The sequence below is a fragment of the Austrofundulus limnaeus genome, unplaced genomic scaffold (genome assembly GCF_001266775.1).
Source record: "Austrofundulus limnaeus strain Quisiro unplaced genomic scaffold, Austrofundulus_limnaeus-1.0 Scaffold112, whole genome shotgun sequence".
Classification (NCBI taxonomy): domain Eukaryota; kingdom Metazoa; phylum Chordata; class Actinopteri; order Cyprinodontiformes; family Rivulidae; genus Austrofundulus; species Austrofundulus limnaeus.
Genome location: NW_013952514.1, coordinates 550,613 through 576,514, shown reverse-complemented (window position 1 = coordinate 576,514; position 25,902 = coordinate 550,613). Strand labels below are relative to the sequence as shown.

General features: G+C 37.2%; 1 protein-coding gene across 1 annotated transcript in view; it reads right to left on the bottom strand.

The window, feature by feature from the left end:
- Nucleotides 1-276: 276 nt before the first annotated feature.
- The window catches only part of cdkal1 (CDK5 regulatory subunit associated protein 1-like 1), a 276,863-nt gene continuing 251,237 nt past the window's right edge, over nt 277-25,902 (bottom strand). Inside the window, exons 14-15 of the mRNA XM_014014250.1 lie at nt 20,524-20,688; nt 277-862 (exon numbers count right to left, since the gene is read on the bottom strand). Coding sequence (XP_013869704.1) covers nt 701-862; nt 20,524-20,688 — 327 coding nt within the window. The 3' untranslated portion in view covers nt 277-700. The remainder of the gene's footprint in view (nt 863-20,523; nt 20,689-25,902) is intronic.

Sequence of the window (25,902 nt, the reverse complement as noted above, 5' to 3'; positions counted from 1 at the left end):
AAAATAATAATCTAAATTTTGTTCCAAAATTGTACTGTGGTCTTTCACTTCTTTGATTTATCAAGAAAAAAAGGGATATTATTGAAACAGGATATGTTCCTACAGAAAACTGTTTTCAGCTGGTAAATTATATCATGAGATGGTATAAAGTAAATACAGCTATAAATAAAGGAGAGAATATGAAACACTCTTTAATATAAGAAGCAGAGTAGGTAAACACATTCAGAGAAAACAAATGACTGTGTTGTGGCAACAAACTGAGAGAAAATTATGGTGTGATGGTTTTGTTATCATTTAATGTTTTACAGTTGATTTAATTTTTAACCAGAAGAAAAAGACAAATATTTTGAATATTGAAACAAACTTGTTCAAATATCCTAAATGAGATTTGTCATGTCGCTAGAAAAAAAAAGTTTCTTTTAAATAAATATTTTGGCATGAATGAATAATTACATAAGCAACAGTAGTTCAGTCCTCCAAAACATATTTGCTGAGTTGTGATTTATTTTTCTGTAAAACAGAACCCGAAACTAAAAAGAAAAATTATAATTCTCCAAAACATTTTTATCCTTCAATGGACAAAGTCAAGATGTAATCATTCTGTCGATTAAAACATTTTGCCTTTTCCTTTGTCCCGTATCTGCTCGTATAAAAGTGTTTTGAGTGTAAACCTAAGATACTGATATCGATTGTGTTTGTTTCAGTATAACTTCTCCACAATAAAGGCCAAAATGGCTGCTGCCAGTGCGAGTCCGATCCCCAGCCTCTTCAGCACGTCTTTGTCCAAACTATAGGAGCCAATCAAAAAGGCAGAATCCGGCGGTGCAGAAGCAGCTCCTCTGACTCCTTTCACCACACGCTCCTGTGGAGAGAATCATACCGATTGCATAAGTTCCTTCAACTCACATTTAGAGAAGCAGAGCTTTTTTATCGATTACCATCCTAACCTCTTTAATAATTTGTTACCTAACTGACTGCTTGACTGGGAGGTTTTTCTGATTGCCCTCCTCTTCAAACAGATTGAGCTGACAGTAATCAAACTGTGCAATATCCCTCTGATGTGTGCAAAAGAAACGCTCAATTAATTTGACAGATTTCACTACAGCTCCAGTTAAGTTCATATTTTATATTTTTACAGAGCCGTTTTTGGATTAAATAATCTGGATGCCAGTCAAAAACAAAAACAGCATAACTTGGCTTTTGGGTAATGCAACTGGATTAGTTTCTATATTTAGAGAGCTGAATTTAGTCTATATGTGTTGAACAATTAAAAATACACTGATCCTTAAAGAGAGGAGACAGTGAATGATGGAAAACAGTGATATAGAGCATAAGAGAAAGAGGATGAGAGAAGCTCTGATTGTGCTTATTTTACAACATGGATTTGTCAAACTATAATTTTGTCATAAAACTTCTTGATTTTTTTAGGAGAAACTGTGTTGCTCTTGACAGATCTTCGCTGGCAGTGATTATGAAATACACAATAATTGCGCCTTGGTATTACATTCTATAGAAAAGATTAATGATCTAGCTCAGTGATGTTTGCCTTTAACTCCTACACTTTAGAACTTAAGTTTCATTTTGACAACAATAATACTGATAAACTGATTTTTTTGATGGAGTGCTTCTTTTAATATGTTATGAATGAAAGCTATCATGGAAACAGCCGTTTGTTTATGCAAATGAGTGCTTTTCAATTACTTTAACTGTGTACACGGTTAATGCAGTTTAGCACTGATCTAATTATGGCAGAGTGCTGTCTGTTGAATGAAGCAGATGAGAAGACATGTTGATGTATTCGAGGAGGAAAAATGAAAAATGAGAAAAGTTCTCTTACAGCATTGGAGTCAAAACAAAGCTCATTGTTGTCTTGAGATGCAAAGCAGTGAACATTTTGCTCTAAGGTGGTTGCATGCCACTAATAACCAAACTTACATGTCTTAACTGATATTTTTTCCTATTTACTGGTAGTGTTTATGTTATTGAGCTGATATGTTGATGGTTTTCAGCCTCCCTCGCTTATCATGATTCTGTCTGATTATTTGATTTTGTCTGGAGGTAAAAATAGCAGAAATCTGCAGTGAAATGTGAAGCTAAGCCAGATGATTTCTAAACAAATAATTACCTCGGCACAGGAAGGGGTCATTTTAATTTAAGCATTAAACAAATAGGATGAGAACGCTGCCATGGGAGAGCATTTCTGGGTGGAGTGGAAATCGATCTGGATTACCTTGAAGTGCCTAGAGGATATCTTCTGAATGACAGTTGGTAAAATGACATTTTGTTACAGTAAATTATGCAGAGTAATATTGAGGAATTGATCTGAATATCCAGACTAGCCTTTGTCCAAGTGACCTGTGTGGCTAATTGTAACAGGTTTGACTTTGATATCTATCATACTGTCAGAATATTGACTTAGTCTCTTCATTTTTTTCCACACTCCATGTTATTCAACAAGCTTCTGTGTTAAATATTAAACAGATGTATGATTGGCTATAAAAATACATTTCAAACCTTCTTTATTGTATGTTTCAAATGACAATCTAATCCCTTCTTAGTATGGTTGATCTGTTTGATGAGAAAATTATAAACAACTACCAACAGCTGATTAAAAAATGTATAACAAAAACTGATAACATTTTTGCTTGCATGATAGTTCGTTTGTCTGTTGTGCTTGCAAAATATCTGATGAGTCAAAGTATGGATTTTATTTAAACTTTTTAAAAGTAATCATATGACATACATCGACAACTGAGTAACTTTTGGAGTTGACTCAAATTGAGATGCTCACAAAACCAAACTGACTTCATCCAACACAAGAGTGGCTAAAATGTAGGCAATTTTACACACACTGAGCTGCAACTGGGTGTGGTGGCAGCCGAGACGTCCTCAATACACATTCAGCTCTAAAGCTTGGTTTATACTTTAAGTTGCATGTCTTGTTCACCTTGCTGAGTGACAAAAAAATGTGTGTAGCTTCCACATCTGTTATCCCTAACACCCATCGAGTGCAGTGCCCCCAGTCAGAACTCTGTTCTGAGGCCCTTGTGGCTCTCAGTGTGAGATCGGTCAGAACTTTGTGGGTGAATTTGTTCATGCAGAGCTGCACTCCGAGCAGCGCTTCTTTCTGCACGTTATTTAGCTGATCCATTCACAAAAGCAGTTTGTTAAATCACCAAGATGAACAGCTTTGATGAGCAGCTGGTGTGGTACTACTGACTACGTAAACTTGTAACTGACGTTCAGTCATTCTTCCAGCTCCGCCGTTAACAAGAAAAGAAAATCCTCCTCTGACTATTAACCCAACACAACAGACACATCATTGAATTAAAAAAAAATCTTGATTCAAAGAACTTTATTGCCATTTGTGAATAAACCAGGAGTGCATGTATATTGAAATTCTTGTGCAGAGCTCTCAGTATCATAGTCAAACATGTCAAATAGCACTTAACACAGAAATAAAAATAATAAAATACATCTACACTATATTTACACAGTAATTTTGCACCTGCTCAGTCATTTTGTTTAGCCATCAGTCTAATGGTGGCAGGAAAAAAAACTATTAAAAAACTTGTTCTGTGTATGACACTGTCTGCTCTGCTCTGCTCTTGTGAGGTTGCAGGCAAAAATCCCGAAGTGCAAAAATAAAGTATTTAATAAATCAAAAGGCTGATGGGGCAGCTCAAAAACTCTTACAGAAACTTCTCAGGAGGACACAAGAACCCAAAGGAGCATGGAAGATAACCACACAGGCTGGGGAAACGGCACAATGATCAGATAAACACCGAAGACAGGACACAGAATATAAAGGGAGAACTTAAGGAGACAACAAGAAACACCTGGAGGAGACACAAGATGAATGATGTGAGCAGGAGGAACGACAGAACACACAGGGAAACACTGAAACATTAGAAAACTAAAAGCAGAAGAAACACAGACTGTGACAGCTCTGCTATATGTACAGTGTTTGTTTCTGAGCAGAGAGTAAGCTGGTTGGAGTGAGCCCTCCGTAATTCTCTCTGCTCTGTTTTGACAGCGCTGAGCACTGAGTCCATGGAAGGAAGTTTTGTCCCTACAATTCTATCAGAAGTCTTTAGGACTCTTTGCAGAGCCTTCCTTTCTGCTTCTGTGGTGTTCTTGTACCAGACAGTATTGCCTGTGGTTAGGACGTTCTCTATCAGACCTCTGTAGGCCTGGATGAGAGGGCTCTGATTCAGACCAGCTTTCCTGAGAGGCCTTTGTTGGGCTTTTTTGTCTGGAGCTGTGGTGTTAAGACTCCGGCTCAGGTACAATGTACCCTGCAATCCCAGGAATCTGTAGCTGTCGACCCCATCACCTCAGTCCCTTTAATGATGAGAGGCTGTAGTGGGGAGGGGTTCTTCCTGAAGTCCAGTATTATATTTTTCGTCTTGTCTGTTTTGAGGATGACGTTATTTTTGTCTCCATAAGTAAAGATGCTGTCTAGGTTTCTGTATTCTAAATTGTCTTCTTCCTTGATAAGTCCCAATATGGTGGTATCATTTAATAAAAATACCATTATTTAATTATAATGGTATTTTCCTGGGTGGAGACACAGTCATGGGTGTACAGGGTAAAACATTTTGAACTGAGGCAAAATCCCTGCGGGGATCCTGTGCTGAAAGTGAGCACAGCCGATTCCTGTCCTTCCATTCTCACCACCTGTGGTCTGTCTGTCAAGAAGTCTGGAATCCAGTTCCAGGTGGGAGTTGGGACACCAAGGTCTATCAGCTTCTCCATTAGCTTTCCTGGCTAGATAATGGCTGTGTAGCTTCTTCAGTGCAGCCTCCTCTTTAGCAGTAGGGGGGATATACACAAGACTCACAATAATGCATTGCAGTCCTCTGGGCAGATAAAATGGCCAAAGCTTCAGAGTCAGGTATTCCATGTTTTCAGAACAAGACTTACTCTTCCACTAATCTTACCTCTCTGAAAATCATGTATCCAACTGGTGTTATTGCCTCATCAGGCATCCTCTCCCCTACCCAGGTTTTGCAGAAGCATAATATGGAACAATTCTGTATTGCAGAGATTAGGGCATGGAGCTCGTCTACTTTGTTTTCCAGAGACTGAATATTTGCAAAAAGTATGACCGGGAGGGTTAGCCTATCATTGCTAACAAGCACTGAAGCCTTCGCTAAGCTCCTCCTCACCTGCCACATCTCTTCTTTGGCCTGTTGTTGTCAGGTAAGCTCTTCATCAGGAGCTGGCCCGGCATCAAGTTAGCATAGCATGCTAGCTCCGGATGTAATTCCAGCAAGAGAGGTTTGAAAAGTCAGAAGTGACTTCGCTTTCTCAATTTTAATGAGGTCACCATAGAAGACATTTCCAAAGTGTGTCTTGACTCCAAAAGAAGAGTAAAAAGTACAAATAGACAAATAAATATCTTGACTTGGAGAGATCCGCAATGTCACCCTCTGGGGAGTTGCATCTTGGAAATCGATCCTGCTATCACTATTGCTTATAAGCTTAGCTATGAGCTATGCTACAATGGGAGTGATGTGTGAGGGCACAGGAGAAATTATAATTTTCTTCCCACCACGTCTTCAGTCTACTCTGTCAGAAAACGATGTCCAAAATGACATAATCACCTATCTGCTGTCTCATGTCACATTGAAGCATAAACCAAATTTTTCACATCCAACACAGTCTGGCACAACTGTGGAATACATCATTTACAAAGTTTGACCAAAATGGCCATTTCTCTGTCCCTTTTCATCATAAGATGATCTCCATTTAAAATCCTAGTAAGAAAGGCAGTGGGTCATACACAATCCTCAAGCAATGAAAGGCCTTAAATTAAATTAGCTTTTAAGATTTTTTCCTCAATCCACCAATTATTCTTCACAACGACAAAGCAAGACCGTTTAAGAGATATTTCAGAAATGAAAACTTGGGCATTTTAGTTATTTAGTACCACAAAAGCTAAGCTTTTAATACTTTATTTTGTTCTTTTATCTACAAAACTGTGCAAAAATTCTTAAACCACCACTCATTTCTTTTGCATTTTACTTCCAAGGTGCCAGGCTTTATTATAATCTTTTAAAGTGGTTTTGACCAATAATTTGTGAAACCTTCTGAAGGACTTTAAACTTTTTTATTTGATCATTGTTTGGCTTTTCCTCTCATTTTCAGTTCAGTCCTTAACCTGACCATGACATTATGTTGTGTAGTGTGTGCTTAAAAAATAGTTACATTTTAAGAGCATAGAAAGAATCCAGCAAAGACCTTTGACCTGAGAGATGCAACATCCTAAAGTTGATCATTGACTGAATTTCAAGTGTTCAGTTAATGGCTCTTTGAATACTGTTTTAAGTGTCAAACTGAGTTATCCTTGGCATTTTAATAAAGTCGGCTAAAGAAATTAGAACAAACTTCAGACTTTATGACAGGCTATTGTTAACAAAAATCTTAAAGATTCTATTTTAAACAGGTTCTTTGTTATGTGCCAACACAGCAAAGGCCTGTTAGTTACATAAGGATCCTTTTAAATCCTAAATAATAAGTCAGGTTATAGATCAGGAGTTAAGTGGATTAGCAAAACAAGACATGACTCACACCTTTCCTTTCCGAACAAGATCAAGTACTAAACTGAAAATGAAAAAAAGTCAGAAAAAAATTCTTCAAAGACTTAGAAATGGTTGATCAACACCAGATTATAAAAATTAATATTATAAAGTCTGGCTGCTTGGAAGCAAATTTGAATGAAATGAGAATTGGCTCAAAAACAGTTTTTAAAATAAAAAAGTTAACTCCAGTCTGTCTCTGTAAGTGTTGTACCACGTCTACTCTGTCTCAACATTACTCAGGCTCTGTCCACTGCTCACTCATGGTTACAAATGCCACCCTGTCACCCAGTCGTGTTTTCACAGCACCAATATGAATGGTTTCCTGTGTTACAGTACACAATGGAGGATGGATTCAATAACCGACAACGCCTCTGTGACACATCGATGAACAGAGACTCGGTAACATGAGTCTGGATGATAAATCCGCATTTTCTTAATGTAGGATTCCCTTTAGACTGCTTACTGGCAAATGTTATATCAGGGTATTTTTTATTTTGCTTCAAAATTATGATAATGGTTTTAGGTAGGGCACATTGTACGCTTCTCCTGGGATAGGGTTAATACCTAAAAGTACCAAAAGCATTTGTGACTAAACCCCAGGACTGTAAAGTTTTCAAAGAGCTCTTTCTTTTAAAGATGAACACATGTTGTGTGAGAAAAGAGGAAAAAGTGTACAGTTAAAACCATAAATGATTAGGAAAAACTGCATCTAAACAGGACAAAAAGCTCTCCCAAAAACACATGCAAATTGGATCCCCCCCTCCCACATTTTAACAAGAGGTAAAATGAATATTTAATACAAACCTTAAAAAGGAGAGATTTACTGAGAGCATAAAAGTTGCGATAAAGTTGAGAAACTAAACTACTATCGTTCACTGTGCTGACAGGCCAAATGCAGTGCCTTCTTCTTGATGCTTTTATTTATCTATCTCTCTGCAGGTGTCTTTTAACAACGGGGTGCCTGGAGGCTGACTGAATAGTACAGTCTAAAATCTATTACTAGTAGGGAGGATAAGTGAAAATCCAAGTGCCAGTAGGTGCTTGTCAGCACAGTGGGGAGAGATGGGAGGAAGGGAGCAAAGAAAGAGGTAAAAAAAAATAAGAAGTGGAAGAAAGGGAGCAGGGGAAAAAATGAGAGATGTGGCTTTCAGTGATAGTTCACCACCTGCTAGCTGGCATGCTGAGTTTGTACATTTTGTCGGTCAGAAAGAGAGCGAGAATTACTGGGAGTGTGTGTTTGTGTGCATGTGTGTCTGTAGACCTGTGGTGGATATTGTCTGTCTCTTTGCTCACAGCAGTGGAACAGACCAAAATAATCCCCCCTGAAAATCATCTAATACTACACTGGGGTACCAGACTGGCTAATGTAGCAAGAAACTTTTTCCTCAAAAGTCCAACCCCGTCTCCTGGCAAGCAAGCAAGCAAGCGATAGAAAGACAGAAAGAAAGAAAGACAGAAAGAAAGAAAGAAAGAAAGAAAGAAAGAAAGAAAGAAAGAAAGAAAGAAAGAAAGAAAGAAAGAAAGANGAAAGAAAGAAAGAAAGAAAGAAAGAAAGAAAGAAAGAAAGAAAGAAAGAAAGAAAGAAAGAAAGAAAGAAAGAAAGAAAGAAAGAAAGAAAAACCCTGCTGTCATTCCGCATGTGCACCTTTCACAGTCTACTGCAGCTTTCACTGAAACACTGACATATCCAGTGAAAGACGAACACTGTGGCATGCACAAAACGTTACTGGAGCCAAAGAGTATAATGCACAGTGGTCACATTTCTAACATGATCCTCACCAGCTGTCAGAGTCACTCTTCACACACACACACAGACAGACAGATCATAAAAGTGTGGTGTGTGTGTGTAAACGGATACTGTAGCAGGTTCTTTGGTCATGGCTAATTCCACAAAGCCAAACAGACAATGCCAGTGTGCTGGATCTGTTCTTACAAGAGAGCAAAGGGTTATTTATGGTAGAATGTTGAGTTACAGTGGGTTGCAAAAGTATTCATCCTCTTTGGCATTTTGTCTGTTTTGTATCCTTTTTGGGTGGTGTTTTTTAACACAACATGACCATGATTTAATTTGTAAAGCCACCTTTTACAGCAATTACAGCGACACAGAGCTTGGCACATCTAGTCATTAGAACTATTGCCCTTTCTTTTTGGCAAAACTCATTCAGGTCTTTTACTTTAGACAGGTGCTGCTAGTGTACAAGCAATCTTTAAATCAAACCAGAGATTCTCGGACTGATATTTGGGCTCTAACTGGGCCATTCCAAGACATTTACCAGTTTAAACCACTCTTTAAATCACTGCATGAATAAGTTCAAATTATGGAGTTATGTTAATGTAAGAAGAGCCTACTTACTAAAAATTCATCTTCTACTGACAGTTTTTGGCGCAGTGGTTAAAGTTGTTGCACCACAGCGACAAGGTCGCAGGATCGCCTCACGGCCAGCCTTTTTGGGTTGAGTGTGCATGCTCTCCCTGTACATGTGGTTTCTCACAAGTAGACCAAAAACATGCATGCTAGTCTATTAGTAACTGCTAGTAGCCGTGTTTCCATCCAATTCTAAATCTAATTTTGAGCAAATTTTTTAAATTTTGCAAAAAGGAAAGAATGAATAAATGTGAATCAGACGTGTTTCCATCAACTGGCTTGAAGCAAATCAGTTACGTCAGATGCATATGTGTAGTGAACAGGAAGTAAAAGTCGCATCTCAGGAAAATGGAGAGAAGTTATCAGGAACGTGTTGCTACTATCGGGAAAGTTGTAATTATTCTGTCATATCAACTAGTTCTGGTGATATTACTGCTGTCTAGAGACGTAGAGAAAGAAATGCAATTCTCTTCACGTTACGGGAATAACTGAGAATATGTCGACAGCAGGAGGAGGGTCCTGCTGCCAGTCGCGGCTGCAGTCGCTCTGGTACCGGTACCAGTTTTGGACAGACAGTGGGAACAGCTGATCACCATGTCAGGTAAATGTTCGCTACGTCAGAACTTATTCGGCAAATGTGTTTCCATCTGTCCTTTTGCGCAATAAGTCTTTTTAAAAAAAAAAAACAAAAACCACCTCAAGCGAGCGTGTCAACTTTTATGCGAATTAAATTTTTTTCGAATCATGCCGTTTCGATTCACCTTTTCTGATGCGATACTTCAAAATGCGCATTAAAAAACCTTGATGGAAACACGACTTCTGATTTACCTGTAGGTGTGAGTAAAGTCCCCTCTCCACTCACACACCTGTATGTGGTTCTCCTCAGTTCAGCCTCGGCCATGTCTCCATTTCCGGTTCCAACCACACACTCTGAGGTGGTTCTAAGCAGGTAGAACCGAGTACTGCACGCTTACGATTTTGACATCAACAGACTGCTACCCATGGATTAGCTCTTAAGACTGACGGACAGAGGTAAGGCATTACTACGTTACTTCCTCCTGAAGAGAGATGCGTTTGTTTTCAAATCTGAGCTCAAGATACAATGACACAGCAAAAGCAGTGAAAAAACCATGGTCTAATCTGCAGATGCAAACCTTTTGACTATGGGAAAGGCCACTAGATCCATTAAACCAAGGTGAGTAAAATTACTCAACTCGGTTTATTGAAACCAGTTGACATAACTCAGGTAAGTGAATTCAACACTTCCTTTTTTTATTGTGTGTGTAAAAGTACTTTTACTTCTACTTTTACTTTCCTGATTATACTTTATACACCTCTGCCATTACCAATGTGTTTCCTCTTCATTAGATGAACTGATAAAAATCACTCAAGAATGTCTTTAATGACAAAATGTTTAAAAGTACCTCAACAAACTGTGCCAAAACATAATTATCATCCATGCAACTGACACAGCAGCCATCCAAGGCTGAAGAGAAAACAGGAGCAGTGTTTTCTAGAACCTGGATAAAAAAAAAAACAAGTCAGGGAAGGACATCTGGTGTAAAACAAAACCCTTACAGAAGAGAACAGCCTAAAGAACAACAACTACAAATGCTCAAAGTTACATGACCTAATATGACAGTATCACAAGTCATTCTAGACAGACTGTAATCATGTATATATTCATGCTATAATTACAGAAAGTATTTTACCAAGGAGCAATTAATATGTGCATTTCATAATCAGGAGAAGCAATGATCTGCCAATAATTAATAAATTGAAATTATTCTACTGTCTATTTTAAAGACAGCTGTTTAATAACATAAAAAACAACAAAAAAGTCAGATTAGATGTTTTTATGTCCAAAATAGTAAAAAATATACAGAAAATATAAACAATGGAATGAATAGGACTGTGCAAGATAGTTCTGTTTTTATGACCTTGAAAGAAAAATTAATCAAATAACAACAAGTAAGGCTTTGTTCAAAATTAACCTAAACTGCATTATTAACACTGATGAGAACATGCTGTGCTTATGAGGTTTAATTCTAAGAAAAATGAAAAGTCAAAAGCCACTAAAAATTACTGTAATATCTTGTCTATTTTCATTCCAGTCTTTGGCTAAATGTTTTCTGATTCACATCTTTCAACTGAAATTCACAAACAAAGCTCACTTCAAGGGAAATCTAGAGCCCCATGACATTTAAAATGCTCAAAATCTCCCCAAAATGAGGTCTTCTAATCCAATTTGACATGTCAGATTATAATCTGACAGATATTATGATGGTTTAACATTTATTCCTGTTAGTCTGACTTGGTTCACAAGTTTAGGTCACGCAATTTAGTTTGACCCATTAAGCAAAAGCCTTAAAACAGATCTGCCAGCTGTTCTGAAAGCAGAATGAATTGTTTGTTTTTACAGAAAACAAAGTCACCCAAAGGTCCAGCATAAGCTTTTGACACTTTAAATCTAAAAGGTTGTAAATGAAATGGAAAGGATTGACTGCAGCTTAACAAAAAAAAAAAAAACTGTTTAATGTTTGTGTATCACTATTTGACGATGAGCAAGCATATCGCAATATCAAAGCAATTGTACATAACGGTTGCATGCTAATGTATAAAAACCAATAAAAAGAACTGAAAAAGTAAAAAATAAAACCAAAAACCTCACAAATTAGAAGAAGCTTCATTGTGTGTGTCAGGCATGCTAGAGTTTTGTCTATATTCATAACGAAATAGCCTCCAGCCAGCCGGAGTGTGCCAGACTCACTGGAGGGGGTTAGCATCAATGTACATGAGCATAAAAACATGAGCTCACCAGGAATCTGCATATGTGTATAATTAGATTCACTAATAAACTAATGGACTATGGCAGTGTTTTTCTGTCTTGATGTAGTTTAGGTAATATGATGCAAAGTACAAGCAACGCTGACCTCCAACATATTTTATCTTAGTGAATTTAACTGCACCGCTCGAAGAAGAAAACACGAGGCTGCAAATATTTCTTCTGAAACGAAAATTTTTTTTACACATCTGAAGCACATTGTGGTAAAATCACAGTTGGAACTTAAACATTTAATCTTATGTTTTAGTAACCATTTAGTCTGTAAGCAAAAGAAAAGAAAAAAGAAAATAAATGTTTTTTCCTCACAATGTCAGCACATAATTACGTTCGTTTAAAGGGGGTGTATTAAGCAAAATGAACTTTTTAGAGTTTATATCTTGGTATAATGTCATTACGTCATCAAAAACATACCCAGAGTGTTGCTTTGACTCATTCATGCATGTTTAAGAAACCTCCTGTGGTAGGCAAGTGGAGCTGCATAAATACTTGTTGGTACAAAGCACTGCCTATTAACCCAAAGCACCTCCCTGGAGCTTAGTCTGCAGCGAGCTCTCCCCCCACAGATCACCCTACTCCCACACCTTTTCCACACAGCTCCACCAGACAAGCAGCAGGAAAAATATTTCTTTACTTTGATTTTATTGCAAAACGCATCTTAAAAATGAAAGTTTATGATTTCATTCCAAATATAGTTTCATAATGATCTATATTTATAGTTTATTTACAAAAAATAGCTTAACATTGATGTATATGTATGAGAGGATGACTGGGAGATGTATTACCAAGCTGAAATATCTTGTAGGAGCTGTACTTGCTCCAGTTCTTAAGAAAACCTAGTTTCTGGAACCAATGTGTATCAGTAGAAAACAGTGCATTGAGCAGAGAGGACAGCTGAAACGTTAAAAAGCCTTAACAGCTTTTTCTGACAGGTCTTTATTCCTAAATAATTGTAGTTTTCTAATTGTAGCCCTTGGTTATAGTGGGACGCAGTATAGGATCCAGCATATTTCCAGCTCTTTCTTCTCCTATGTGGTTTTCCACACAAACTGGCAGCTTGTTCACTTGTGGACAAATCAGACCATTTTCTTCACTCTGCTACTCTCTTGGTCTTCTTGAGGAAATATGCTGTGAAAAGAGCTGATTATTAGATGACTCTCCATCCTGCTTCTCTCTCTCCTCATCTCTCCATCTACTTCACTCGCTGTCCTTCATTCCTGCTTCATTTTTTTCCTTGGCCTCTCTCCTCTATCATTTAATTTCATCTGGGTATGAGAACAGGTGAAGGGGCTTTCTCTTTCTCTTTGCTGCTGAGTGCCTGCTCTGCTTTTGTGCCCCACCAAAGGACCCATTTACTGTCCTTCCCCACTTCTGCTGAAAGTGCTATTTTGGTGAATGAAGGACTGACAGACATGGAAAAAGTAAAAGACAGAAAGAAAGGACAGAGGGGGAAGATTTCATCTGTGTCAATAAAAGCAATTTATCTCTCTGAAAAACCAGGGTCCTTTATCTTGGAATGAAATAACAAAATCATAAAGGCTCCTAATGAAGCTGTCATGCCATGGAAGAGTTGTTGTTTCACCGGATGATGTGTCCAGTGAAACAAATTCCTCCTTAACAGTTTACAGTGCTGAATTCATGTAACCAGCACAATTTGAGGTTATTAAGGACATAAGGCTTATCGAAAATCAAGGATTAAAGTAGGGGGAATAAAATCACAAAGAAATGATCTTTTTAAGTTATAATGCATAAAAACTGTTGTTACAAAATAACTTTTTCCTTTCATCATTACTAAGAAACGATTCAACTTCTTATGATATAAATTTGACATTAGCTTTGGCAGGAAAACTAATTGTCATGTAAAGCATAAAGTTCAAGCTCATCCTCTGTTTCATCTTGACCTTTATGGACACATGTAGACAGAGCTCTTCTATCCTTTCCTAATCACCCATCTATAACTGTATTATCTGTGTAGATTTTCCTGAATGCATATAATTGTCTGCAGCGCAGTCAACAAGTTTCACATCATCATGCAGTCATATCTCCATGTACTCTCATATTCATCCTTTCACAGCCATCTTAACAGACTTTCATTATACTTCACTTTTCTACACATCTCTACATTCAGCCATATTGCCTCACTCCCACTCATCAGTATGGATGCTGGCTAGTATATAATCATTTCTCTCCCTATTTCGAGCATGATAGATCTTTCACTTTGCTCCTTTCCTGACAAACATGTATTACAGACCTTAGATGGTCTCTCAGCCTACCCAATCACACACTTATAAACTACTCTTTTTCTCACACTCCCTTACATTGCTCTTCTTCATCTGAGATAAAACGACAAAGTGAAGACTGCCTTCTTTGCACTCGCCTGGCAATCAGGCAACTCATCACACTGTGCCTCTTTCTCTGGTGCTTTATTCTTTTTTTGTTGCTCTCCTGCAAAAAGCTTGTAATTATAGACCTTACTGCAAGACATGCGGTTGAATATCAGCCTTCCGATAATCACACATTCATCTCAAACACACACGTTCAGCTCAGTATGTGGTGGAGTCACGCAGAGTCTTGGAGAAAATAGAGGGTTTTCTGATATGTAGGCCAGGGCCCGATGAGTGTTTGTAAAATGAATATTCTGAGACATGAGTATACATCACAGTAAAACAAGAAAGTAATTCTAAAGTTTGACTGATCAGGACATAATGTTAAGAATGATGTTCCCTACCAGAACAGCATTCATTTAAAAACCAACCAAATACACTGAGTTATTTATTTACCAAGCAAAGTAAAAATCCTGGAGTCATGTTTGGAAAACTAAGTGTATCTTTAAAGAGTTCAATTGAATTACAAGAATAAGTAAAAACCAGCTGATACTAATCAAATCTGCTTGATCGACAAAAATTGAGAGTGTGCACCACTAACACAAATCAATGAAGTTTTGGAAAATGTCTGCTTGAAAACAACACAATTCAAAGGAGGGAGTATATTACCAAAAATCTTCCTTTTTTACTAAATTGTTCTGCAATATGACCACAAAGATAAGGCCCTTTTAGGGCTGGCTGTTCATAAATCACTAATTGTGGTGGCCATGTACCGTTAAGATGTGTGTTTCATAAATAAAGACGGCATTGCAGAACTATAGTGTGGTATATCTATGTGATGTATATGTGGAGCACTACACATATACTCTTTGTCAGATATCTCCTATTCTAAATCTCCACCACCAGCTGGCCTGCTGTCATTACATCGTATCTTCAAATCACAACAGCTCTGTCACCAACTCCCTCAGTGGCTCAGAGGCATAACAGCAAAGAGTTTACTAACTATTCTCCATGTTGCATCTGACCTTATCTAAATCACACCAAAAGAAAAAAAAGTGCCTCAGGACAGGATTGTGAAAGAGGTTTTATAGAAACAGTTGCTTGTTCATGCTCATCAGTCTGGAAAAAAAATTAATGCTATTTGCAAATTATTTTTAGGTCATCTTCTTACAATAATAACATTAAAGATAAACATCTGAGAGTTGCTATGGCCAGAAATGGTATTAGCGCTGGTGGGCAGCGCTAATCCAAAAATTAGCTCTGCAATTTCTAAAGCACTTATGAAAATATTTAGGTCCGCAACTTCAAAAGCGCTTATGCCATAGAAAAACTAGCAGAAGTTAATTTTAAAGCGCAAGTTCAATTTGACACTTACTAGCTGGCAATAATTCATGTACAATATATGCACAATACTGCCAACTAGCGATGTATGAACTCTTTTACAGCTTAATCCTACAACCGCCGATTGCTGGGGATGTGATTTCATGAAACAGACCTTTGGCTCTTGGTGTAAATATTTAAAAGTTGTTGAGGATTGCTAGTTCGGCTGCTTCTTTGTCTTTTTCTTTTGTTTGTTGTAGATTTTTCATTAAAGAAGCATCAATAAAGTAATTTTAAAACTGTTTATTGGAAAACTGAAGCGATGCATTCTGGGTACACAACAGATTTAATTTTTGACGGGAAAGTGCTTTTGTTTCCCGTCAAAAATTAAATCTGTCGAGTACAGGAAACTATCTTCACTTCAAAATAAGAGCATGGTCGGATTTTAAAGTTTTCCATGTTGTTGCTCCAGTTGACCACTAGATGTCWGTCTTCATCAGCATAACATCTTTAAATTATTTCTGCGTCTCTAACCCCGTTGGCCGATTGCTTCGACCAATTACGTCAAGTATTGAGCTCCAGCGTTTAAACATTTTTAAAAAAGTAGCTCCGATTGTAAAGTAAAATAAATCAATACATACAAAATTTTAGTATGGATTACAAACATTAACTGATTTTGCTGGAACAGGGACTTCTAACCATTGCCTTCCTGCTACGTAAGCAGACACAAAGCATTGTGGGAAATGAGAACCGTGACCGAAAGCAACAGTCAGCAAGGATGTATACCTTTCCAATAAGTGTGTTTATCTGGGAGGGGTGCGTTTGGATAGATCATGTGTGTTGTGATTCCTTGACAGCCTTACCTTCTGCTGTTCAAGATAATGATAACTGGTAGATAATTAGTTATTAGCGGTACTGCATTTTAATTTTAGAAAGTGCAAATCCGCTTATGAATTATAAAAAAAATTGTACGACCGCTTAAGCACTAACTAAATATTTAGGTCCGCAATTACTGGATATGCGCTTTAGCGGGCTGGTGCCCACCACTGGGGATTAGATTTTTCAGAGAACAATGACAAAAAACACAACAGTTCATAAGCATAAATGAGAGGGAAAAAACCCCCAAAACAAATCACTAAATAAAACTTTGACTACCTCCGACACGTCCAACTCTAAATAATAAACAGCAGTATGCCTTTGACTTCAAACTACAAATGTCTGAAACAAGATTTACTGGACAGGAAAAAAAGTAAAAATCTCAGGCAAAATTACATTTCACCATGTTCGACAAAAACCAAACAGCCTATCATTACAAACACCTCAAACCGAAGATCTAACACAGTACTGAAGGAGTCATAACTTGGCGTGTAGCTGCAAGACCTGGACAGAAAGGAGTCATTGATTCAATCATAAACAATGTGTGCCATAGGGAAAAGACTAAGTAGGCCATTTTATAAGGACTGAAATTTATACAATCAGCTGTCAAGGACATTACATATAGCAGATGACTCTGCACTGAAAAAAGCTGTGTGTGCAGCCTGCAGATACAGCTGTTTCCACAACATTAGGTCAATTATTGCATTGTGCACAAGAGCCATTAAGAACAGCCAATGCAGGTCATAAGGACTGAAAAATAGACATCAGCAGCCTCATTGGAGATCACTTGTCAAAAGTAAGTGGTTACTGCACATGCAGTATGCTGTGGAAAGCATATACAAGTATTAACACATTCCTGCAAGTTCAAATATAACAATAAATTAAAAGCTTAGATTCTTTATTTACGTGGTTCTTATTCTGACTTTCTTACCATTTCTTTTCCTTTTTAACCATGTAAAAAATAACTTATTTATACTATAGCTTGGTACTTTGGTAAAACACCTCACCACAGTTGTTCCCCGTGGACATAAAAACCCATTTCATAACCAGCTTTAAGCCTTTAATTCATCCAGAATGTGACCTCTGTCTACAGCTGTATTCTACAGATGCTTCTTCATAACTGTTCAAATGTGTTGGACTTTATGCTATTTAAATTCTCAGAATATCAAGTAATAATTATAAAATATACCAAGGTGTTACCGGAAGAAAGATATGACAATGTGTTTAATGATGTGTTATGTTTGTATGATTCTTTTGTGGAAAAAAAAAAGTCTGTAAATCTCATCTAAATTCTCAAAATAAAACCAGGACATGAAGTTGTTTGTTGGAAGAATTTGAGTTTGGGCGAGTGAGTGCTTGTTTTGTTAGTAAGTGTAAGCCTTTGTGTGTGTGTGTGTGTGTGTGTGTGTGTGTGTGTGTGTGTGTGTGNGTGTGTGTGTGTGTGTGTGTGTGTGTGTGTGTGTGTGCGTGCGCGTGTGCTGGACTGACTGAAGACTTTATGACCAAGTAATTTTACAGGGCCCAGTCTCCACTGCTGAACTTTTTATTGCTGAGTGACATATTACTTGGCTTGATGTATAACCTTTCTTTTTTATTTAATTCTCTGCTATCCATTTCTTTCTCTGCTTGCTTTCCCCTTCATCCCCCCTTTCTCTCATGTCTGTGTCAGTACCTTTCTTTCCTCCTCCCTCTCTGGAAGTAAAGGCTGATGGAGTGTGAAATTAGAAAGTGTATCATATTCTGATCTGTGGCTCTGTGTCCTCAGCTATAAGCTACAGCTAGTCAGAGTGAAAAATAACATGCGGTGAAACAGATACATTACCACGGTTTTGTGTGGGTCTGCGATGTGTGGTGAAAAAGGAAGATAGAGAACAGTTTAGCCAGCAAAAGCTTATCTAAAATTACTTATCTCACGGATGAAACACCGCTGCTTTTTCACAAACCACAAAGTTAAGCATAGATTTGAAATAAGGACCAATATTCAAAATGTATTGGTTGTTGAGGGTTAAAGAAGCAGAAGAGCTGGTTAGAAACATAGCTTTTCGGGTTTTTAGAGCAGGAACACACAGGGTCTGTCATCACCTGTGTGTTATGTGATTTCATTCAGATAGCTGTTACATTCATTTTAAATAAACTCATTCCTTCCTAAATAAACCACACATACCAGAGTGTTTTCGCTAGGCATGGACTGGCATGGAAGTTTGACAGCATGATAAACTTGAACAAAATTATTACAGTTTAACAACCTGATGGTACTGAAACAAAAACATTAAAATGTATCATACGATCTAATTCATTTGATTTAAAAACAGAAATTAAACTATTATTACTGCTGCTACTTCAATAGCACATTACCACAATAATGACTATATTATACCTATAATACTATATTTGATCATATTTATTTTAATTATTTTAATTCTAATGCCCAGATAAGCATAAAGAGAGTAAAACAAGAATACAAGTTAATCTGGTGACAATCAGTGGCAGCAGTTTTAAAGACACAACAGTGATTTAGATTTGTTTCAGCTACTGATATTTTGAGATCAAAGTCTAAACCTTAATTTTAACCAGAGTGTCAGCATGGTTTTCATTTTAACAATGAACATAAAGATGGCAGAGCTAAACAAAAACTAAGAATAAAAAATGAAATTTGTTTTGGCTTTTTAAAGCAAAATGCTTATTGTGCTCAATCTTTCTTCTTTTCTGCTACTTTGCTCCTTGTGTAGTCAAGCTGGGAGCCTGACAGGTTGAAATTAGCTGGTCAATAATCCAGCTAGCCAGCCACACTAAAGCCAGTCTCTCAGTGGGATATGCCTGTAGGAGTCTACTTGGTGACTCAAATGAGCAAGAAAAAGGGGGATATTTTTGTTGCATTCTCACTGAGTTCTGAATGTTTACAACCAATAGGCCATGCAGCTGCATTTTGAGTGAACAGTTTTTGAAAACCGCAGCCTGCTTTTGCATGGACAGCTTGAAAAAGCATATTCTATTATTTTATGCCCTTCTTCGAGACATTTTAGAAGCTCCCTTGTAAATGTCATTCCCCAGCTGCTGGTTTACCTCTTTTAGAATGTTGTAAACTTTAAGACCTGTCACACTACAATGTTATGCAGAAATTACTCATATATTTTATAAATTTGTTCAACTTGTTAGCATTACAGTGTGTATATGTCCAAAAGAGGTTTACAGGGGATTGTTTTATCCCATCTTCAATGCAGAAATCTTTATTGTTGAACAAAGTTGTCACACGTTGGCATAAGTTGTCTGAAGTGTTAAAGTGTGACAGGACCTTTAAAAGAGTGATAGAAGAAGCACCTCTGGCAGGCAAGCTGTGATCAACTGGGTTTTTCACAATCAATGTTATTCTTCTTTTCTTTTTTTAATTAATGGGGACAACATTTCAGAGGAATTCCTATAATAACAGGTGAGGTGGGGCAACACTGCTTTATGTAAACCACACGATTAGTATGAAATATTTTGTGGTTTTGTCACCAGGACTTAGCCAACCCTGCCTAAGTTCCTTAGCTGTCTTTATTTCATCATCAAATATGTGTCAGAAAATACTGTATTGCTGACCTTTTAGTATCTTTGTCACCATTTAATATATAGTTATTAACTCATGCAGGAAAGTGAAACAAAGAATTGCATATGAGACTGATTTGAGACTATTAGAATTGTGTTGAGCTTGTTAAATTAATTCCTCTGAGATTTGAAGAGATCAACATATATGGTGTTTTAGCACAGAGTAGAAGCTTTTTGTTGTTATTATAATGAATGGTCTGTACTTGTATACTTGTCTAGCATCTTTTAATCTTCTGTAGGTTCCAACAAAGCGCTCTACAAGGTTTTTCATTCATCAGTTCACACAAACACTTAAGCAGTGTTCTTATAACTAATTTGCACTCTATATTCAGTGCTATACACATCTACAATAACACTGATGAGCTTAGCTGAGAAAATAAGAGTTTCAATATATTGCCCAAATATATTTTACCACTCGGATAGGAGCGATTGATCCTTTGATTAAAAGACAACCACTTGACCACCTGAGCCTTGCTTTTCTAGTTTGTAAATGTAAATTTTTTGATCATGAGTTGCTTTTATGTTGCATTTCTCTCTCTTTAGCCATAGTAATTATTTAGTGGTAAAAAAAATGTTAGTAGAATGCACTTATTTCAGGTGTGTGTGTGCATTTGTGAGTGTTACCTGCATCAAACCAGACACTTCTCCCTTTTGAAGAGGCGCAGCGATGGAGGGAGTGAACGGCTCACTGTCTTCTACTGGTTTCCCTTTCATAAAGTGTTTCCCTGCCTCGTAAATGTACACCTCAATCATCTTCCCTTTGAATTCCAGCCTCTTAGGTACCAGCACCTGGAAATCACGAGAGATCAATGTGAACTTAAAGAAAACTTGTACATTAAACCTAGAATAGTTCTAAATTCAAATTTGGAAAGAAATTATGTTTGTGTAAAAATATATCTACTGAAAAAAAAAAGAACTCGCAAAACCTAAAGTAATAATGGTTGGCATTATTCTTGAATGTGTCATTAAGTGAGCAAATCTGGATCTTTGCAGCACTTTTCTGTGATTTTTCATGAAACACAAAGCTGCATAAACCTTTTCTCCGAGTCGGCAAAGCTCTGCATGCTCCCTCACATCTGTCAATTACATTTTCAATTAACTGCTGCTTGAAACTGGTTTCTCCACATCGTTATTTAGCTAGTCTCTGAAAAGAAAGTAACTAAACAAAACAGTACTTTCAGTTCCATTTATATAAGCCCTCAAGGTCAAAAAATATGGCAGCAGCTGTGATATACACCAGAGGGATTTGAGTTTCTTATTATTTCATCATGGCAACTAAAAACCTTGGCTGATCACAGCAGGAGGAAAGAGAAAACAAAAACATATAATAATACCTCCCTGTGAAACAAAATTAGTTCTTAATGACTTATTCCTGTAAATAAAAATTGTATACAATTTTATTTTTTTGCAAAACACATTTCCAACTAGAAACAAAGTTGACAAATGCAGTGATGTATTGTGCAGATTAAGCAATTATCCACTTTTTCCAATCACTGTAGAAACTAATTGGATGGTTTGTATTGTGTGGTTGTTTGTGGGATTTAAAACGGCTGCTCTTAGTAAATTAGTGTCACTAGTGATGTTTTTTTTCAATATATATAAAATATTTATTTTATTTTCCAAGTCAAAGAAGGTTTGCTGTGTATGACCAGTTTCCTAAGAAAATTTTAAAAAATGCAAACTTAATTACAATGAAGTTGAGACGTTGCGTAAAACACAAAAACAAAACCAACATATATTCAATTGAGTTCACTACAAAGACAATATATTTAATGTTCAAACAAATACACTTTTTAGCTTTCACCATGATGCCCCACTTGATATTTATTTAAAATGTATTAAAAATTATTTTGGGGTTACACTTGGCTTTTATCAAATATTCACTCATTTTGAATTTGATGCCTGCAACAAGTTAAAAAAAAGCTGAGATAGAGGAAACAAAGCTGGCTGGAAATGATAAGGAATGCTCAAAAAACAACTGTTTGGAGCTTTCCTTGGGTGAACAGGTGTAATTACAAACAGGTGAGTGTCATGATTGGGTATAAAGAGAGCATCCCCGAAAGGCTAAGTCACTTACAAGCAAGGATGGGGCGAGGTTCACCACTTTGAACAACTGTGTGAGTAAATAGTCCAACAATTGAAGAAAAAGGTTTATCAATGTACAATTGCAAGTAACGTTCTTCATCTACAGTCTGTTATTCTGTATTATAGTGAGCAGTACACCTGAATCAAAAGATTCTAAGAATCTGGACAAATCTCTGCAAGTGGCAAAGCCAAACACCAAAACTGAATTCTCGTGACCTTCGATCCCTCAGGCGGCACTGCATTAAAATACTGTACATCACTCTGTAACAGATATTAGCACATGGGCTCAGAAACGTTACAGTCAACCATTGTCAGTGAATACAGTTCGTCTCTACATCTACAAGGGCAAGTTAAAACTCTATGCAAAGCCAAAGTCAACACCCAGAAATGCTGTCAGTTTCTCTGGGCCTGAGCTCATCAGAGATGGACTGATACAAATTGGAAAAGTGTCCTGTGGTCTGATGAGTCCACATTTTAAATTTTTTTTGGAAATCATGGACGTCATGTCCTCCGGGCCAAAGAGGTCTGTCCAGATTGGTATCAGCGCAAAGTTCAAAAGCCAACATCTCTGATGGTATGAGGGTGTATTAGTGCCCATGGCATGGATAACTTGCACATATGTGAAGGTACCCATTAATGCTGAAAGGTACTTACAGGTTTTGTCGCAACATATGCTGCTATCCAATCCACGTCTTCTTCAGGACACTCTGCTTATTTCAGCAATACAATGCCAAGCCACATTCTGCATGAGTGAATATTTCAATTCAATTCAAAAATACTTTATTGATCCCAGAGGGAAATAAGGCAAAAAACCAAACAAAGTTTATCCATTTGAACATTAAACATCTTGTCTTTGTAGTGTATTCAATTGAATATAGATCGAAAAGTATTTGTAAATCACCATATAATCACAAAAACAAATAAATCACCATATTCTGTTTTTATTTATGTTTTACACAATGTCCCAACTTCATTGGAATTGGGGTTGTATACTAAAAAGACATCACTTAAGCATTTATCAGCATATTGACAGTACACCCTTCAATTCCTTTAAGTAAAAATGTTCAGAAAAGTTTGGAAACAATGAATAATAACTTCTCATTGTCGTCATTCCTTCCTGCAACAAATCAAAGGCTGAAACCAGCAGCCATGGCCCTGCTGAGATTTCAGTGTCTCACATCAGTACGGAGGCTACATGCTGAGTCAGATCATCTGGTGGTCTGTCTAACCATTACACCACTCTGCAGGGTTGAGTCACTGACAGGGCAGACAATACCATACGAACCAGTGGAGAGATTGTCACTGCTGCGATGGCAGGACTGTGCCTGCCTCAGTGTTAATCTGCCAGTCTTTATCCAGCTGGTGAAATATGATTGGAGCGGGAGCACGGGCCAAACAGACACATAGTGAGCAGTACACCTGTCCAATCAACACACCTGCTGCTGAACACTCTGACCCCTATAATAGTGTGTGTGCGCGTGCATGAAAGTAGCCAGCAACCAGAGTGGGAGCAGGGAGAGATGAAACAGCAGGGATGTGAGGTGGGAAGCTGTGAGGACGTGTATGCATCTGTAGAAGTGGGTGAGGGTCATTCTCAGACCATAACGTGGTGATTAAATGATGAAAGACCATGTCCAATTTCATTGGGAAACCCCCCACCCCTACTTCCTCATTTAACTGCTAACACACACGTACAGGAGCAAACTGAGGTGGTTTGGATAACCTTCCTAATATAATTGCCAGGACAGATATAATCTGATTGTGTAAAGTGAAACCAGACCACTTAATCACATTCACGCGTCTCTGTAACTTTGTGTTCACTTCTTTCCAGTAGAATCTTACTTTTTATGATGATGATGATGCCTTTATTGTCATTGTACGGAGCACAATGAAATTACATTTACTTACATTTTGCTTTCCTTTGCCCTCGACCCTTAATCCTGTCTACTGTCTTTACCTTTCAGACAATTCTGTCTAAAGGCCATGTCACACTATACTGTGTATATATATATACTATACTGTGTATATATATATATATATATATATATATATATATATATATACAATATATACATACATACATACATACATACATACATACATACATACATACATACATACACACACACACACACACACACACACACACTATATGACATATTGGCTATATATTCAATGTAATTGTAAGCATTATAGTATGTATAGATCCAAAAGAGGCTTCCATTGATTGTTTTTATTCCAACTTCCGTTTAGACATCTTTAGTGATTGACAAACTTTTCATAAGTTGGCATAAGTTGTCTTTATTGTTATAGTGTGACACGGCCTTAACAATTATGCTTTTATTCTGTAAAATCAAACTATACAGAATAAAATGCAACTTGTGATTTCTGTGAAGCTTTTGTGATGCATGGGAGTGGGTATAATCTTCAGGGGGAGAGATTCAACGACATTTGGGTGGATAGTGTTTTCACATCTCTGTTTCTTTTTATAAGTGTAATTTCGGGGAACAAGAGGGCTTGCAGGAGGAAACATCAAACATCTCCTTTAAAGTACAGTCCACTGACACATCTGCGCGGACATGCACACACGCACACTTAGATGATGGAGTGTGCTCTCAGACAACACATGCATGAACCGAGTAACACTTGTAACTTAAGTTTATAGCCTGCAGAAGGAGGTGCAAAGCAGGAGGAGGAAAGGGGTGGGGAGGAAACTGGAAGGGAGGAAAAATTATTACCATCCCCTGCCCTCTCTGCTAATAAAAAACACAACTTCAAACATGTTTCTGATGATGGTTAAAGCAGGAGGAAATTGATTTATTTGAAGATGTTTTAAAGTGAATTTTTCACAGGTTGACTGAGGGTCTTTGAAGCCATGCGATTGGCGTGTGACTGTGTGTGCGTGCCGATGTGTGTATGGAATGTATATGTCTTTAGGGCTGACCTTAATGTTGAAGTGAAAAAAAAAAAGCTAAAAGTACTGCTGTTATCAGCTGCCAAATGCTCTCATGACCACCGTAGGGGGTGTGTATGTATGTGTGTGTGTGTGTTTGTATTAGTGAGTATATTTAATATTATGGCTAACCTACTTTAGTCAATACAAGCTCAGACTCTAACACCTGCTGTGAGACCAGGACAATTTAACATTAGGATTTTAAGATCCTTAAGATAAATAAAAAAAAGGCAGATTGATTTACAGCAAACTTTGCTGTGCTTTCAACAGCTGGTGCTTTATAGACAACTTCTTCAGAATTTAGCCATTGCAGGTGTCGACAGATTTTTACCTTTTAATCGTCACTCAGCAGTGATGTATTATTTGAAGTGGGGTTCAGTGGAGAGCTTTGAGCAAAATAAATCTTTGCCTGCTGTAAATACCTTTTCTAACAAATTCAATTTGGAGGAAAAAAAACAATATGGACAAAACAGTTACGCTAACAGCTAACAAAAGCAGTGCAAAGACCAAAGTAGGTTGCAACTGTCATAATTTTTTTAAAGTAAACACTATTTTTAAAAACTTTTTTACACCCTTTATTTTTGTTTTATAGGGTTGACGATTGTATTGACTTGTGTGAAACATGTATTAAAAAGTGGAATGTACTCTATTAGGTGCATCCTGCCATAAAAACTATCTGATGAAAAAGTTATGCAGTGTATATACAGTATGTACTGTATATCTAAATAACTGCATTAATGTGCATTTAAAAAAAATTGCCGTTAAGCGTTGGCTGTGTTAAGGCGATAACGCCGTAACGTGCCCAGCACTAAAAATAATGATGGGTAAAAATAAAATTAAATTCAGTATAAATTTTGTTTAATACACATCCCTTAAAGTGGAGAAAAGGCCAGAACACCTGGTCTCAAATATGCTTAAGAACATTTAAAATGACTAGAAACCCCAATTTACAATTAATTCAATAC